The sequence below is a fragment of the Lactuca virosa genome, chromosome 2 (genome assembly GCF_052849685.1).
Source record: "Lactuca virosa cultivar CGN04683 chromosome 2, Lactuca_virosa_CGN04683_v6, whole genome shotgun sequence".
Lineage (NCBI taxonomy): Eukaryota > Viridiplantae > Streptophyta > Magnoliopsida > Asterales > Asteraceae > Lactuca > Lactuca virosa.
The window spans coordinates 61,930,241-61,947,987 of record NC_136427.1 but is presented as its reverse complement, the minus strand read 5'-3'; the positions used below and the strand labels follow the sequence as shown (position 1 = coordinate 61,947,987).

Genomic DNA, 17,747 nt, shown 5'->3' with positions numbered 1-17,747 from the left:
TTGATTTTTGATATTTTTAATTCTCCCCCTAAATTTGTGCATAGAGGAAAACTATAAACAAATTTAACAAAAACAAAAATATTTAGGATCAAAGTTGTCAAGCAATCTAATATCGTTTATCAGCACACACCTGCATGTCTAGATCTGGTCAATCACTGGTATTGTGGTCCACTTAAACACAAAGGATGTTGACATTTTGGACAGATTATAAGTGACAAGTCATTGTGATATATATTCCTAAATGGACATTTAGCTGACGACGACCAAGGATATTGTTGTCCACTTAAATTAAGCAGCAAGATCTACAGACAACCTATTAAATGGTTCAATTTTAGATGTACTAGAACATGTTTCCCACTTCCCGATATACCCCGGTAATCAAGATCTTCCAAAGAACTCCTTACTTTAGGTGAGTATTCAATCATTAAGAAAGAAGTCAGATATATAGAAGTGCATACGTTGTATCCCAGGTTGGATGTCTTCCAATCACACTGAGGGAACAACATATGAATAACTAGAGTTTAGAGGGATTAATAAGAAGATTGCATATGTTGTGTACCAGGTCGAGTTGTAAGTCACGCAAAGGAGACAGTATATGGCTAACAGGTAGAAAGAATTGCAAAGATAGAAAATGCAGAGAAATAGAGTTGCATATGTTGCAATCCAGGTCGGATCTCTTCCAATCACGCAGAGGAAGCAACATATGACTGACAGATGGAAAGCAAGAAAATAATTTCCTACAAACCTACTTTATCAGAACCCCCCAGTTGCCCTATCAATACCGGAATTAAGGACATGAGTCCAGACATCAAGGAAATATTGAGCCACAGTTCTAGATAATTAACTTTTAGTGTATCTCGCAGGTTCCCATGTTTATCTCATTGCTCAATCTACCCGAGCGTCGTATGGTCAGTCCAAATGAAACTATCTAAGTCTATATTGTCTAGTCCTTTCATGGTCAATCAATGTCTAGTTCTTTTTGAATCCTTTGTGCCTACCAGCACATTGAATACAGAGTCTAGACAATTCGGCTTTAGTGCATTACACGCATTATAAATTGCCCTTTAGCACTATACTTCATATCACTTCCCAAAACAACCTACTAAAGAAAGACATATAAGGAAATAAAAAATTGTCTTTAAAATGAATCAGTTTAAGATAAGCTCAGGAGTATAGAGAAGAAAACTAAAACCGTAAGTCACCGATTGAATTTGCATCCAGAAGGTCTGAGAACAGCACGCATAATCTCAGAACAGATCCGAAAATTCTTCACATCGTTAAGCACAAACCCTATGAGTGATCCCCTCCTTTCTTCCTTTATCGCAAAGGACACATATTCTCAAACAAAGTTCTGAGTGTTGTACAGTTGAGAGATGCCTCCTATCATGTGCCAGGAACAGCCACTACCAACAAACCGAAGTCTGATGATATGCCTCCATAGCTGCTCCGACACAGAGCGGGATCAGTTGGTCTTTGGAACCCAGTCCATTTTGAAACTGGGTTGACCTTTGTCATCAATGCATGGTACTGTCTCCCATGACATATCCTATCTATCACAAACAGAAGATGTAGAAATATTAGAATCATTTGGTGATTTGGGAGAGTGAACCTTCGAAACCCATCTGTAGTTGGGTTTAACCCATTTCTTTTTCGAGCGGATGGGTGCCTCGGCACTTGCTTTTGAACTTGATGTTGTCCGTTGAGATGACTTTGATTTTGGCTTCGCGGGAGCATCTCTTGGATTAGGCTTCTTGGCCGGTATTCCCTTCTTGCCCTTGGGATTTTGATTCTTGGCCTTTTGCGCGTTCCAGTTGCCATTGTCTGAACGTGACCCTGTAGGGCGGTCCAGTCAGGCCGATGGCCCAGTATGCATGTTGTTGATTGTCTGTTACTGATATGGTATTATCAGTGGGGTATTGGTATATTGGGGGTAGCTCACTAAGCCCTCGGGCTTACAGTTTTCAGTTTATTGTTTCAGGTACTTCAGGAGATCATGGCAAGGCGAAGGCGTGACCGTACCGCTCCTCATCCTTATGATCTGGTTATTGGGACACTCTTATGAATAATGATTGAAAACATTTTGTAAACAATTACTATTTGGTTTTATTTATGATTGAAAAAGTTTAAATTTGGCGTAAAATTTTTGGATGTTACAAGTTGGTATCAGAGCCTTGATTTGAGTGAATTGGGGGAAACACACGTGTGAACCCAGTCTCAAATCAAGCCTTGGTTTGAGTGAATTCCGAGCGCAGCTGCCAGAGATGTTTGGGTCGATTAAGACCGCGATGGTTGAGTACTTTGATGAGCGATATGCAGCGCTAGCGGAGACAGCTGTCGCTGCATCCACATCGGCTGTAACTGCGGCAGGGGTTGGAGGAGGAGCCGGCAGGGCTTTCCAGTACCGGGACTTTGATAACACGAAGCCCCCGACGTTTGATGGTACACAGGATGCGATCAGGGCTATGAGGTGGTTATCTGACGTGGAGGGATGTTTCTTCACGTGTTCATGTCCTTCTGACCAGAAGGTCAGGTGTGCCCTGAACCTGCTGAGGCTTGGGGCAAAGGACTGGTGGAGATTGACGACAGGGTTGTACACTGATGATCAGCGAGCTTCTGATACTTGGGAGCAGTTCCGGGATATGTTCCACACCCGCTACGTTCCACGCGTTGAGCGGGAGCGGCTTGCTCAGGAGTTTTTGACAATGAGACAGGATGGGGAGTCAGTGATGGAGATCACCCGTATGTTCACGGAGAGGGCTATGTTCTGCCCGGAGTTTGCTTCAAAGCAGTCTCAGATGGCTCGTTATCTGAGTATGCTCAAGACTGATATTCGACAGTTTGGAACTACGCAACGTTGTGAGACTCTTTTGGATCTTCAGGAAGCCGCGAGGCTGCGCGAGTTGGAGATAGAGTTGCAATTGAAGGAGCAGCGTCAGGTTCCCGCACAGTCTCAGCCGGTACCTAAGCGGTCCAAGACCGTTAATACTCGGACCGGGGGTCAGCAGAGCCGCACTTGTGGAAAGTGTGGCAGGGGTCATTCTGGGATTTGTCGAGCAGGAGGTGGTTTCCACAAATGTGGCAAGGATGGGCATTATGCCAGCGACTGTCGCCAGTCCGCCCCTCCAGCAGATATGAGGATTTGTTATCATTGTCATCAGGTTGGCCACGTGAAGACCAACTGCCCGCAGCTCGCCGCCAAGCTGGTGTAGGGATCCGTACCGGCTACTTTGAGGATGGGAGATGGGAGGCCAGTCAAGGTGGAGCCTCCGAAGGCTCAGGGGCGCACCTTCCAGCTCACGGCCGAGGAGGCCATGGCAGCACCGGTTGTGGTTGCTGGTATGTTTCTATTTTCTGGTTCAGTTATTGTATCTGTGTTATGCTTATCGGTGGTACCTGTGTTTAGGTACGTTTTTAGTAAACTCCTTGCCTCCTTTGGTTTTATTCGACTCGGGGGCGAGTCGGTCGTTTGTATCTTGGACTTTCAGTAGAGAGTTCAGTGTGTCGGTAGATGAGCTTGAGTGTCCGTTGCGTGTTTCGATCGCCAACGAGCACGGGATTTCTGCTTTGTTGGTTTTCCAGGGATGCGAGCTGGAGATTTTCGGGGTATCATTCCCGATGGATTTGATTCCTATTCCCATAGGGGAAGTATGTGTGATCGTAGGGATGGATTGGCTCAGCCAGTTTGGCGCCATGATCGACTGTGAGGGACAGCGAGTAGTAGTTCGAACCCCAAGTGGGGGAGAACTGGTGGTATATGGTGAGGGCACTAGAGTAGGATCAGGGTTTTGTTCGGCCGCCAGGGCTCGGCAGTATATTCAGCACGGATGTGTAGGTTATTTAGCGTGTGTGATGGACACGCGGGTCAGGGATCAGACTTCAGTTTCAGAGGTCCCGTTGGTTAGAGAGTTTGCTGACGTGTTTCCAGAGAAGTTACATGGAGTGCCTCCGGAGAGGCAGGTGGAGTTCAGGATTGATCTGGTGCCGGGCGCGGCCCCTATCGCTAAGGCGTTGTACCGACTGGCACCGCCAGAGATGCAGGAGTTGTCATCTCAGTTTCAGGAGCTGCTGGGTAAGCAGTTTATTCATCCGAGTAGTTCCCCATGGGGAGCATCGATCCTCTTCGTCAGGAAGAAGGACGGTTCGCACAGGATGTGCATCGACTAGAGGGAGTTGAACAAGCTAACTGTGAAGAACCCTTATCCACTCCCAAGGATAGATGATCTTTTCGATCAGCTGCGGGGTGCATCTTGGTTGTCCAAGATCGACTAGAGATCCGGGTATCACCAGCTCAGGGTGAGGGTGGAAGACGTGGAGAAGACTGCGTTTCGAACTCGTTATGGTCATTACGAGTTCGTGGTGATGCCGTTTGGGCTCACCAATGCGCCGGCAGTGTTCATGGATTTGATGAATCGGGTCTGCAGACCGATGCTCGATCACTTGGTCATTGTGTTCATTGATGATATCTTGGTGTATTCTAAGACCCGAGAGCAGCACGAGGAGCACCTCAGGGAGCTGTTGGAGGTTCTGCGACGAGAACGGCTGTATGCCAAGTTCTCGAAGTGTGAGTTTTGGTTACGAGAGGTCCAGTTTCTCGGACATCTCGTTAACCAGGAGGGGATTTTGGTCGACCCGACCAAAGTCGAGGCGATTATGCAGTGGGAGATTCCGAAATCTCCCTCAGACATTAGGAGTTTCTTGGGATTATCAGGGTACTACCGTAGATTCATTCGAGATTTTTCCAAGATTGCAGTACCCCTCACTCGTCTAACAAGGAAGGGGTGGATTTTCGATGGGGCCCTGAGCAGCAGAGGGCATTTGCGACCCTCCGGCGATGTTTATGTGAGGCGCCAGTGTTGACGCTCCCCGAGGGAGTCGAGGATTTCGTAGTATTTTGTGATGCATCCATCACAGGTCTGGGGGCGGTCCTCATGTAGAGGGGGCGGGTGATAGCCTATACATCGCGGCAGCTGAAGCCGTATGAGACGAGATACCCTACGTACGATCTTGAGTTGGGAGCAGTGGTATTCGCTCTCAATATTTGGAGGCATTATCTGTACGGGGTCTGATGTACTATATACACGGACCACAAGAGTTTAAGGCACATCATGGATCAGCCGAACCTGAATATGAGGCAGCGCAGGTGGCTGGATGTAGTCAAGGACTATGATTGTGAGACCCTTTACCATCCTGGTAAAGCGAATGTGGTTGCGGACGCTTTGAGCCGCAAGTCAGTTGGGTCTACTACCCCAGCAAGGTGTATGAGGATAGCGGTGGATTCCCCGCTTGTGAGTTTGATTAGGGATGCTCAGGTTGAGGGCATGAGACCATAGAACTGGAATTTGGAGCGGATTAAGGGCGAGAGCACCCGGTTTGTTCAGGATAGTCGGGGGTTATTGACCCGACACGGTCGGGTTTGGGTTCCGATGTCTGGAGGGGTCCGGCAGACAGTGATGGAAGAGGCTCATAAGTCTCACTTTTCTATACACCCGGGGGCCACCAAGATGTACCGAAATTTAAGTTTGAGCTACTGGTGGCCATGTATGAAGTGATAAATCGCTTGGTATGTTGAGAGGTGCCTGACCTGTAGAATGGTCGAGGTCGAGCATCAGAGGCCGCATGGTAAGCTGCAGCCTCTGGAGATTCCCATGTGGAAATGGGAACAGATCACGATGGACTTCATTACGAAATTGCCGAGGACGGCGAAGGGGTTCGATGCTATATGGGTCATCGTGGATCGGTTAACCAAGAGTGCCCATTTCTTGGCCATACGGGAGAGTTCGTTGGCCGAGAGATTGGCCGATATGTACGTCAGCGAGATTGTCTCTCGCCATGGGGTTCCAGTCTCCATTATGTCCGATCGGGATGTCAGGTTTACTTCCCGTTTTTGGCAGAAGTTTCATGAGGAACTGGGTATGCGGCTGCACTTTAGTACAGCGTTCCATCCGCAGACCGATGGACAGAGTGAGCGAACCATTCAGACCCTCGAAGATATGTTGAGGTCGTGTATCATCGATTTCGGTGGGAGCTGGGATTCCCATCTACCGCTTGCAGAGTTCGCCTACAACAACAGCTATCCTTCCAGTATTGGCATCGCGCCTTTTGAGCTGTTGTATGGTCGGAGATGTAGAACCCCGGTCTGTTGGGGTGAGGTTGGACACAGAGTGATGGGTCGGACGGAGGTAGTCTTGCAGACTACCGAAAAGATCCAGCAGATCAGACAGCGGTTGCAGACCGCACAGAGTCGGCAAAAGAGTTACGCTGATAGACGCCGATCAGATTTAGAGTTTCAGGTTGGTGACATGGTACTTCTGAAGGTCTCTCCCTGGAAGGGTGTGATCCGCTTCAGGAGGAGGGGAAAACTGGGTCCCCATTATATTGGGCCATTCAGGATTATTGCCAGGGTTGGCAAAGTGGCTTATAGGCTTGAGCTACCAGAGGGGCTCAGCCGAATTCATAGCACGTTCCATGTTTCGCAATTGCGAAAGTGTATTATGGATCAGGAGGCAGTAGTATCGCTGGATGATATTCAGGTCGATGAGCGTCTGAATTACGTGGAGAGGCCTGTATCCATCTTGGAAAGGAAGAAGAAGATTTTGCGGAACAAAGAAATACCTTCGGTAAAAGTGCAGTGGGAGCATTGGAAAGGATCCGTGTGGACGTCGGAGCCGGAGGCGGAAATGCGGTACCATTACCCGGCGTTGTTTATTCCAGCAGACTTCGAGGGCGAAGTCTAGTTCAAGTGGGGGAGAATTGTAACGCCCCGATTCCCAGGTATTGTTTAAATAAGAATTTAATTGGTTTCAAGGCCTACTCGACGAATTGTTGCCCTACTCGTCGAGTAGCAGTGGGTTGCTTCGCGTATTTAGTGGCCTACTTGCCATGTCCATGAAGGCACTCGACGAGTAGGAGCTGGCAGATGAAACTCTAAATTTCGGGGTTGTGCACCCTATTTAAGGAAGCATAAGCCTCCTTTGGCCTCTTTGCAGTCCTTTGAGAGCTCAGAAAACCCTACTTCGTGTGGTGCTTCATTCTTGTGTGTCTAAAGCTTTGGAGAGGAGATCTTTTGAGAAGAAGAGCTTGGAGAACAAAAGGCTAGGAGCAAGGAAGTGTGGGAAATCTGAAATCTACCTCAGAAAGCATCATTTGGAGGTATCAGGTCGTCACCTTTTGTTCTTTTCCTTCTAGACCTCTTTTGGGTTGAGATCTAGGGTTTTTATGGTTTGATTGAGATGGTAATGTGGGATATGAGCTAGATCTAAAATTGTAACTTCAGATCTGTACCCTTCTTGGGTTCTAGAGTCATAAAGCTCCGAATTTGGTCATGTATAAAGCCTCTTTGAGTATGAAACCCCCATTGTGAGCTTGGATTTGACATTAAGAGCCTTTGTAGCTATGCATGCACGTAAAGTTTGCAACTTTACGTGAAATGCATGCCTTAGAATCTTGGATCTGTAGTTTGGAGCCGCTGCATGGCTCAAATGAGTATGTATGGCAAAAAAGACTGAAGGGACTCGGCGAGTCGTATGGTCGACTCGGCGAGTCATATGAAGATAGGCATGAACTCGGCGAGTTGGAAGAACAACTCGGCGAGTCCAATGAAGATTGTCGTAGACTCGACGAGTGGATGAACAACTCGGCGAGGCGGTTGAGGTTTCCCCAATTTATGTATGCGCGTGTAACCGTCAAGTTGCAAGAGGGAAGCTTGACGAGTGGCCTTAGGGTCTGGATCGTAAACCAAAGGAACTCGACGAGTCACTTAGGTGACTCGGCGAGTGGGTTAGTACTCCAAGGAACTCGGCGAGTAGTCGGGGGTACTCGGCGAGTCAAGGTCAACATGGACTGTTGACCTTGACTGATGACTTTGACTTTGACCAACGGTTGACTAGTAGGTTTATGGAGTACCTTGTAAGGTTGAGGACTTATGGGTATATTCATACTATGGTAATAGGTGGTGGAGTTTGTGGCAGTGATCCGAGGGTTGAAGTTTATCTACCGAGTCGACATCTGCAATGTGAGTTATCCTCACTATATTGATAGGGTCTAAGGCACCAAGGCCGGCCCTTTAGTTGTTATCGTTATGGTATGCTACATGTGGATATGATCTGTTAGATCGGAATCAGGATAGACAGTATGTTATGCTCTTATGATCCGTAGGGATTGATATGTTAGTGACCTGCTAGGTCAGTGCCCTAGTTATGAGAGATTGCTATGTTTGGTGATCAGTGAGATAGATATGTTTGATGTTTGTATATGCCAGTATATGTTAGTTATGCGCACATGGTTATTTGTTTGTTGCTTGGGTTGAGGCGGTCCTGCTTTGTGCTGAAGGCCAACATACCCTATGAGAGGTCCGGGGAGACTGTAGGCCCACGTGGCGGTCCAGTTATGCCGAAGGCTCAGGACAGATTCAGATTCAGATAGACTGTAGGCCCTATTGGGCGGTCCATTCAGGCCGATGGCCCAGCATGCATGTTGTTGATTGTCTGTTACTGATATGGTATTATCAGTGGGGTATTGGTATTTTGGGAGTAGCTCACTAAGCCCTCGGGCTTACAGTTTTCAGTTTATTGTTTCAGGTACTTCAGGAGATCATGGCAAGGCGAAGGCGTGACCGTACCGCTCCTCATCCTTATGATCTGGTTATTGGGACACTCTGATGAATAATGATTGAAAACATTTTGTAAACAATTACTATTTGGTTTTATTTATGATTGAAAAAGTTTAAGTTTGGCGTAAAATTTTTGGATATTACATCGGAACTTGCAATCCACTCATTCAATGTTGTTTATTCCATGTAATAGTAAATTATAGAAAACTTATTTGTAAACAACATTCTTTGTCATATTGTTACCACACTTCCCGTTGTTGTCAATATAAAAGTGAACACCAGCATGAGAGGTTACACGAGACGCTGTCACGTAAAGCTGACCATGTGAAAAAACAGGTTTCGCCAAGAAAGCACATACATGATTAAACGTTTGCCCTTGACTTTTGTTGATTGTCATAGCTAAGCAAACTTTTACATGAAATTGTCTTCTTTTAAATCTAAAAGGCCATGTTGTATCCGATGCAGTCATATCAATCCTACCAATTAATACTTTTTCTGCAATATGAGTACCGGTAATAATCATCGCCTCCAAAACCCTCCGACTAATTTGTGTGATGACCAACCGAGTCCCGTTGCACAAACCTCTTTGCAAATTTAAGTTACGTAACAAAATGATCGGTGCACCAACCTTTAAGTTTAACTTATGGTTTGGAATTCTTGAATACCGCAACGTGTTAAGAAATTCTAAAGAATACATAATTTCCAATTCGGCAAATTTATCAGTACTTCGACAAATCTCATCAGCACTTAACATTTCATGCATGTCACCAGACATCTTACAAAGCACATGTAAATTGATCATGTCAACATCATCATTTTTCGGGCAAATGATGCATCGTTCCTTTATGTAAGAGATGTCGTTAACTCTACTCAAAATATCAGGGAATACAATGGATGCAACATCATCAATAGGATTATCAGCAACAGGAATAAGAAGATCATCAGGTATAGTGATCCATGTAGCATCGTCTTCACCTTCAACTATACACGTAGGAAGCCGACCAACACCCATATCAAGAATCCATTTACTAAATTCACACATTTTTATAAGTCCAGTGCCAGTAATGTTTTGATCAGACAAACGCATGTTAGTTGTCAAAACAAAAAAACAACATGAATTCCATAGATCTTCTGATTTGTTTATACAAGAGGAAACAAGATCAGAACGTGTTCCATGTTGAATAACAGGCAAAATTTGACGAAAATCACCCCCAAGAACTACCACTTTCCCTCCGAACACTTTGTTTTCAGATCCAGGAACATAATAACGACATACATCACGAAATGCACGATCAACAGCTTCAAAAGAATAACGATGTTGTAATGGAGCTTCGTCCCAAATAATCAGCTCAGCAATATTAATCAACTCTGCGAGATCTGAGCCAATATCGATACCACAAGTTGAGTCTTGATCAATATCAATAGGAATATTAAACATGGAGTGCGCTGTACGACCACCTGATAATAACAAAGAAGCAATGCCAGATGACGCGACTGATAAAACAATCTTTCCATGTGATCGAATAGAAGCAATAATTGTTCTCCACAAATATGTTTTGCATGTCCCTCCACAACCAGATACAAAATAAAAGCCACCTGTCTTCTCAGTGACAGCATTAATTATAAGAGTATAAACTTCTTTATGTTGCACATTTAAACCACTGTATAGCTCATTGAAAATTATTATTTCTTCTTCGACATTGTATGCCCGCTCAGCAGCAATTAACCTATTCGAAAGTATAGTTAACAAACTATGGTTTAACTGAGGTAGATTGGGGAAATCAACCAATGAATGACAATTCCCATATAAAATATTATCGATATAAAGCAGAGTGTAGTTTACCAACTCATCATGCGAGAACATTAGATCTTCATTATCAAGCAATCTACGTTGATTATAAGCAACATCTTCTGATAAAAATGGAAAACAATCCCAAAAAAACTTTGCTTGATCAGTAACACCACAAAATAACAAAATAATTACAAATAGTTCTCGAAGTTGGTTTCCTGACTGCCATTGGGAAGCCTCTCGGATTGACTCAAGCCATTCACAATCATCTCCTAATAACCTTAACGCTTTGCAAGCAGACATATATGTCGGATGCTCAACACCATCAACAGTGCGAATATCTTTAAAACTACAGGGTCCACGTACAACATTTAGTAGCATACGAAGATAATACCTTTCTCCTTCGTTTGGATTTACAAAATATAACTGACCAATAACCAAACCATTTTTACATGGCCTCCATTCCTTAACATCCCCTTTTTCATGCCATGTAAACTTCGTCGGGAAGTCTGAATAAGTTAACAATCGAACTTCTGGATATAATTGATTTGCTCTCATCCATTCAGTAAACTTAGACACCACAGATACCCTCCTATCCAGAACTTCTGCAATATCATCATCTTCTCTAAAGTAAACTCTTTGACAATCTTCTTCGTGAAATGGTAGTCTTTCTACTACAACCGAGCGATACTGCATCTCAGAGCCCAACAATTTCCAACATGAGTCTGATACACAAATGTAACGGCAATTAATATATTCTTCGATCTCATTCTCGTGGTGCAACATCGATATAAAATATCGTGTTCTGTCTGGACCTTCCAAAACAGCAGTGGCACGATCATGGCCTTTATTAATGTAACTAAAAAGATACTTAATCAAACTACCTTGGTTGCAATACTCAACATTTATATGACAACCATATTTGACAAGCAATTCGACGTTATGAGGAACAACGTATCGGTTATCAAGCATGATATCCTCATTACCAACTTTAACTTTCGAACCATCGTTAGACCTTTTATAACAGGGCCAACCATCACGCCTAATGAAAGTTTCATCACAATATTCCTTAGGGTATCCTTTAGAACAACTTCCATTGTGCATACATGGAATTAAAGTGTTAAGTTGGCCACATGGACCATGAATCATGTGACTACGAACAGCTTCGAAAGCAACTAGGTCATTTTCCTGAGAAGGCAACTCTGCCGATACAAATTGATCAATCTTTTGGGCTGTGGTTGTTTTATCTGGCGGATGAAGAAACACAAGACAATGACAATGTGGCAACCCACATTTTTGGAACTCAATTGTATAAATAACTGTATACACATATAATTAAAATTATATAGGAAATAACATACATTAAAATTAAAGACGAAAACAAAAATATTAAGAAAACATACCGGCTTTTGTACGACCAAAATGATGTTTTTTCCTTATGTCATTCATGAGCTCATCAAGCTTAATCTTAAACATAGGCGCAACAATGTCAGGTCTATCGGTACTTGGTTGACCAGGTACCATTTTTTGAATATGACGTTCAATTTCAGGCCATTTAGGGTTGCACGTCATCGTAACGAATAGGTCCAGTGTTCCAGCCCAGCGGCATATGGCCATTGCATCCTGATATTGTTGTATCTTATGCCTCGTTCCACCATTTAATGATGATGGTAGTATAACTCGACGACCCACATATGAAGCACTTGTTTCGCCTCTACATAAACTATCAGTCAAACCATGATACAGATCGGAACGAATAGTACTTTGGTTTCTCTTATACCATTCTAAATCATGTTTAAGCACTGCAGCATAAGCATCAACTATGAATGTATGAAACAAACGACCGGCTTTATGTAGATTTTTACCTTCATTTAACCAAAAATGAAAACAAAAACAATAATATTTCCTCAAGGTAACATTCTTTCTTTTATATGATGTAGAATTACTCGATAAAGGGATATTTAAATGGAACCCATCTTCTCCATATGGGAAAAGTAACGGATACTGCAACGCCATAAAAGATGGATGCAGTTCACTTATCCTTCGCACGGTACCATCACCACGATCTTCAATAAGTACATCACGAGACTGTATAGGACTACCATCACCTGGAATCAATGCAGCTACTTCAGATACAGTTGGTATATTATACTGTCTCCTGTCTTTGGTTCGGTTACCAATTAATCGAATCTTAACCGACTGTGTTGATGACTCATGGAACCTATCTTTAGCCATACGAAATGCTTGAACCAATGAGTTATTATCATCTAGCATAGAAAGGAGTTCTTCAACCAACCCTCGAAGCATAGTTACATCTGACCTTGGAGGAACACAATTGCGTAAGGCATAAAATCGATTGTCGATTTCATTTTCAGTATCATAAATGTACAACTGCACAAATCTAGGACGTCCATCCTCGTGCGTAGGTAACAAAGTACCGATTCTATGGTCATTATGTCCATTCAAATGAAATGTATACGGACCTCTACCATCATTACCACTCGTATGTATCTTTCCTCCGGTTGACGTGAACGCAAACATACGATTTAAAAGCTTAATATTTTTTCTAAAAACTTTAGATCGTCGATCACCGTTGTAATCCAGTAAGTTGCACAACAATTCAGGAGGTTGCATAAGCAAAGGCAATTAAATCTTCCCTTCACTACAACATATGGAGAATTTTGGAATGGATGGCGAATACATTTTAATGGTCCGCTCCTCATACCATAATATAGCTTGACAGTGTATACATGTGCGAGTTGCATCACCACAATCCCAATACGACAACATACGATCTAAAGAACATGAATTTAAAGGAATTAAATATAAGGAAATTACATACTATTACGAAGTTGAATAATTGATTCATAAGTATTCAAGGATTACGTTGAGAATGTATAATTTGTAATGCATTAGAAGACGAACTTCTTGCATTATCCACCGTTGGTATGGACGAATGTACAACTGAGTTATTTGTTCTAATCGGATCATTCAAGTTAGTTGTTATAGTCAAATGTAATAAATTCCCACCAATATCAACAGTTGTACGTGAAGAAATTATAATATGAGGTGATGGTCGATCGAAAGTGTGCATCTCTTCGTTGTTCAGAGGAGAGGCTAATAAAAAATATATATAATATAAATGATACATATGCTTGATCAATTTAAGTAAGAGACACAACAACAAAGAAAGGAGACACACCAGAAGAAGGTCTACCACGATGATGACATGTGGAACTAATATTGTCAATGCTAAAAGTTGGAGGTCGTCTTCTTAACCGAGGACGACCACCCCGACTTGGTCTCCAGACTGGTGGGGCTTCAAAAGTATTAGAAAGTAAAGCAATAGAACTTCTACCATTATCCAGACTATAAGTTCGTATCACCGAATGTACAACTGAGTTATTAGTTGTAATTGGAGCATTCAAGTTACTCATTATAGTCGAATGAAATGGATTCCCGTCAATTCCAATAGTTGAACTTGAAGAAATTATCATATGAGGTGATGGTCGATTGGAAGCGCGCGTCACCTCGATGTTGACAGTACAGGCTAATATAAAATTATATAATGTAAATGATACATATGGTTGCTCGATGTAAGTAACTGAGTTACAAACATAAGTATATAAACCCGATGAGAATGTCATGGTAGGTACCGAATTTGAATTAATAATATTCTCATTGACATGTATACTTCCATGTGGTGAATACCGATGAGCATTGTCACCAACAAAGTAAGGAGACGCAACAAAAGACAGTCTCCCATGACGACACCTTGGGGAAGTAATATCGTCAATGCTACAATCTGGAGGTCGTCCTCTTACCCTAGGACAACCTCCACAGCGTCGTCTCGTGACTTGTTCGACTTCAATAGTATCAGAAGGTAAACAAGTAGAAACATCGGTTGTTGAGGGTAAATCAAAGTCACTTGAATGAAGAGATGTATTACCAAGACTATCCATTACAATATATATGTTTCGATAACATATGATACATCATTAGATCCATAAACAAAGCATTTCATACACTACTTAAAAGACAAAGAACATATTGTTATGGTTTAACATAAACTCTATTAGCAATAAAAATCTATTATTTTCATAATTGACTTTCTTTATTGTTGTTATGATCCTTTTTTTGTTATAACATACATATGAAATCTGATTGTTATGTTTACAAAATAGTAAGTATTTTAAATTGAACCGAATAGCAATTTTTTTGGTTTCACTATATCATTATAAGACAAACATAAGTAAAAGAAATTTGAAAATAAAACAGTACTATAGACATATAAAGGTTCAAAAAAAATCTAATAAAAATAAACTAATAGCTAATCAAAGTAAAATTCTACTTTACTATTATACTAAATCTAAATATTGTGTGCTTCAGGCATATCTGGTTTAAATGCAAGTTGCGTAAATTTTGTTGATACCAAAAGACACTGCAAAAAAAAAATTAATATATATTACAGATAAAACAATGTCATTTAATAATTTGAAAGACAAAATATTGTATAATAATAAGGATAATATAATTTATAACATACTTGACGGTAAACGAACCAACTTGACCCGAGATGCAAAAATGATATATTTCCTTCATATTGCACGATACGTTGGAACAATAAGCGAAGCACTTGTGTCATATAGCTTCGTTTGAATTCTATGTCCCCTACAAATAATTTATAGGTTTTAATAAAACATTTGATTTTTCTATCATTTTACATACAAAATACTTATGAAAAAATTTAATAAAAATATTTACTTACAATTCATCTCCCAAAAGTATTATAAACTCATCTTTGAATTTAATCCGTTTGTCCGAGACAATTTTTCCAACAAAATCTACAAAAAAACAAAAACATAACCTAATAATATATTTATATATATTTAATATATATAATTGTTCATATGATCACAAAATAAGTATGGTTTTATATGTATCGATTATAAGTTTTCGAACAGAACTGTCATGCATAACTGTTTTAATAGGAAACACTAATGGATATAAAGGAAATCCATTGTGAAAATCCACCTCTATCGGAGTGAGTTGTGTCCTCTCATTGATAATAATCTTTAAATCACCATAAATGAAACAGTACTTTTCATATCTTGGGTATTCATGGAAGTGAAATTTTTCTACTTGAAAAGACGATAACGAAAAAAGACATCCCATCAAATGATCACCATATAAATGAAATAATTCTTGTGGGACAAAATCTGCCATTTTTTCTCTCTAAAAATATAAATTTAGTAAAACTTTATGAAAAATATAATATCAATAAGAAAGATATATACCAACATTTTTATCAATGAATATAACCAGTTTTCTTTTTCTCTCAGTGTCGTGCCATACAAAATGAACTCGAACAAATGCTATCTTATACGAAACTCCAGTATATTGGAATCGAAGAGATTGATAAACTTCAATATTGACATACTCATCCATCCTCTATAAACATTGGTAAGTTAAATTAAACAAAGTTTATGAAACGATAATCTAATATGACAAATATAATAATACGATGCCATTACAAAATCTGATGTTATTTATGTATACATACATTTATAATTACAATTGTATAAAGCATTTTATAACCAATTTAGATTTCCGTTATTAGGTTTAAAATCTATTAGATCATATGATTAACAACTTTCTTATTAATTTGGTAAACCCAAATGAAATACTTGTTAAATTTCATATTAGTATAATAGTAAATTTAAAAAAAACTAAACCATAAAATCTATTAAACATGTTAATACTATTGACTAAGAAACAAAATTTAAGATGATCTATTGTTTCAGAGAATTACATACCAAAAGAGAATTTGTTTGTGTTGACAGATATCATAAAGCAAAAGATAACCTGTATAGCAAAACATCTTACATCAAAATAAATTAAAACATAAATCCATCTACAATTTTACTCAAGAACAAACAAAATGTGGCAAAATAATCTGAATTTGTTTTCTGTAACACGTGTTATTTACCAACAAACCAACAAAAGCAACAAACATACTAAATAAAGTTGAAAACGCAATACAATATTTCAATGGTTAAACGATCCAACTTATCCAATTTCACAAAAATCATATACTTTTTGCGGTATATAGCACTTACCAACATATAAACAAACATTAAAAAAGGAGAAAGTAATAGTTAATATGAAGTTGAAACCTTGTATCACCCTTATATGTGTTCCAATTTCAGAAAATCCGACTAATTGAAGCAGAATGAAGAAACGTATGGAGACACACAATGTTTCGATGTTATAAAATGGACATACTTCATTGAATTCATTTAAATAGTAGGAATAATTGTGCAAAGCAAAATCCGGTGTAGTGGGTTATATAAGAAACGGTTATACCCACTATCCCTCAACTTTAATAACATGGTCCCTAAACTCCAATAACGTTGACAGTGCTAATTCCATTAGTGCCCTCAACCGTTTTTATTTTATTTTATTGATTTAACTAACCTTTAATTGAACAAATAAAAGATAAAAAACAGCAAAACAAAAAACCAACACGTATCATCTGACTTTTACTCATAAAATCTCTTACATTTTAAGCCTTTGTAACTGCTTAATTGAATTAGTAAGTAAAAAATTAGGTTAAATAATTTTTTTATTATTATTTGTGTTTTTTTCAACAAAAAATCAAAATGACCTATAAGCTAAAACACTAAAAATGCAATTAGGGGTAAAACGGTCCAAAAAAAATGATGCAGGAGGGGTAAAATGGTACAAAATCATTAAAACGAAATAGGAATTCGTCATAATCGTACAAAAATATTACATGTATTTTGATTTTAAGGATTCTAACTGCATTCACGTCATGACGAAATATTGAAAATTAGATATATAAAACGATTGTACATCTCCAACAAATGTTCAATAACAGTTATACCACATATGTATTGTAAATAAAGTTAAAAGATTTAACTATTTAAGCAATGTACTTTCAAATATAGCATCATATTTAAAAAAATTATGCTATTTTTCTTATTCATATTTTATTTGGCAACCCATAAGCATTTCAATACAAATGGGGGACGAGGGGTAAAATGGTCCAAAATCATAAAAGATGCAGGAGGGGTAAAATGGTCCAAAATCATTAAAACGAATTATATGTTACAATAACAAAAAAAATATTTTTTATTGTAAATAAGAATTAAAATTTAAAGTATGATGCTATAATTTAAAGTATAATGCTTAAATAAGAAAAAATAACATAATTACTTTTTTTATTATTTTTGTTTTTTACAAGAAAAACTCAAAACGACCTGTAAGATAAAACACTGAAAATGTAAGTAGGGGTAAAACGGTCCAATATCAAAAATGATGGAGGAG

The 17,747-nt window shown here is 39.9% G+C and overlaps 1 protein-coding gene across 1 annotated transcript; it reads right to left on the bottom strand.

Annotated features, from left to right (window-relative positions):
• Positions 1-8,816: 8,816 nt before the first annotated feature.
• On the bottom strand, positions 8,817-12,938 carry LOC145157454 (uncharacterized). The gene is made up of 3 exons (XM_079076491.1): positions 12,344-12,938; positions 11,801-12,262; positions 8,817-11,716 (listed from the first exon to the last, which is right to left on the bottom strand). The coding sequence occupies exons 1-3, from the start codon at positions 12,936-12,938 to the stop codon at positions 8,817-8,819; spliced, it is 3,957 nt and encodes a 1,318-aa protein (XP_078932617.1).
• Between the last annotated feature and the right edge of the window lie 4,809 nt (positions 12,939-17,747).

Coding starts and splice junctions, on each gene's coding strand:
- LOC145157454 (XM_079076491.1), bottom strand. CDS start 12,938: ATGTTTGCGTTCACGTCAACCGGAGGAAAGATACATACGAGTGGTAAT. Junction 12,263..12,343: donor TTTAAATATCCCTTTATCGA/GTAATTCTACAT, acceptor GGTTAAATGAAG/GTAAAAATCTACATAAAGCC. Junction 11,717..11,800: donor TTTTGGTCGTACAAAAGCCG/GTATGTTTTCTT, acceptor ATGTGTATACAG/TTATTTATACAATTGAGTTC.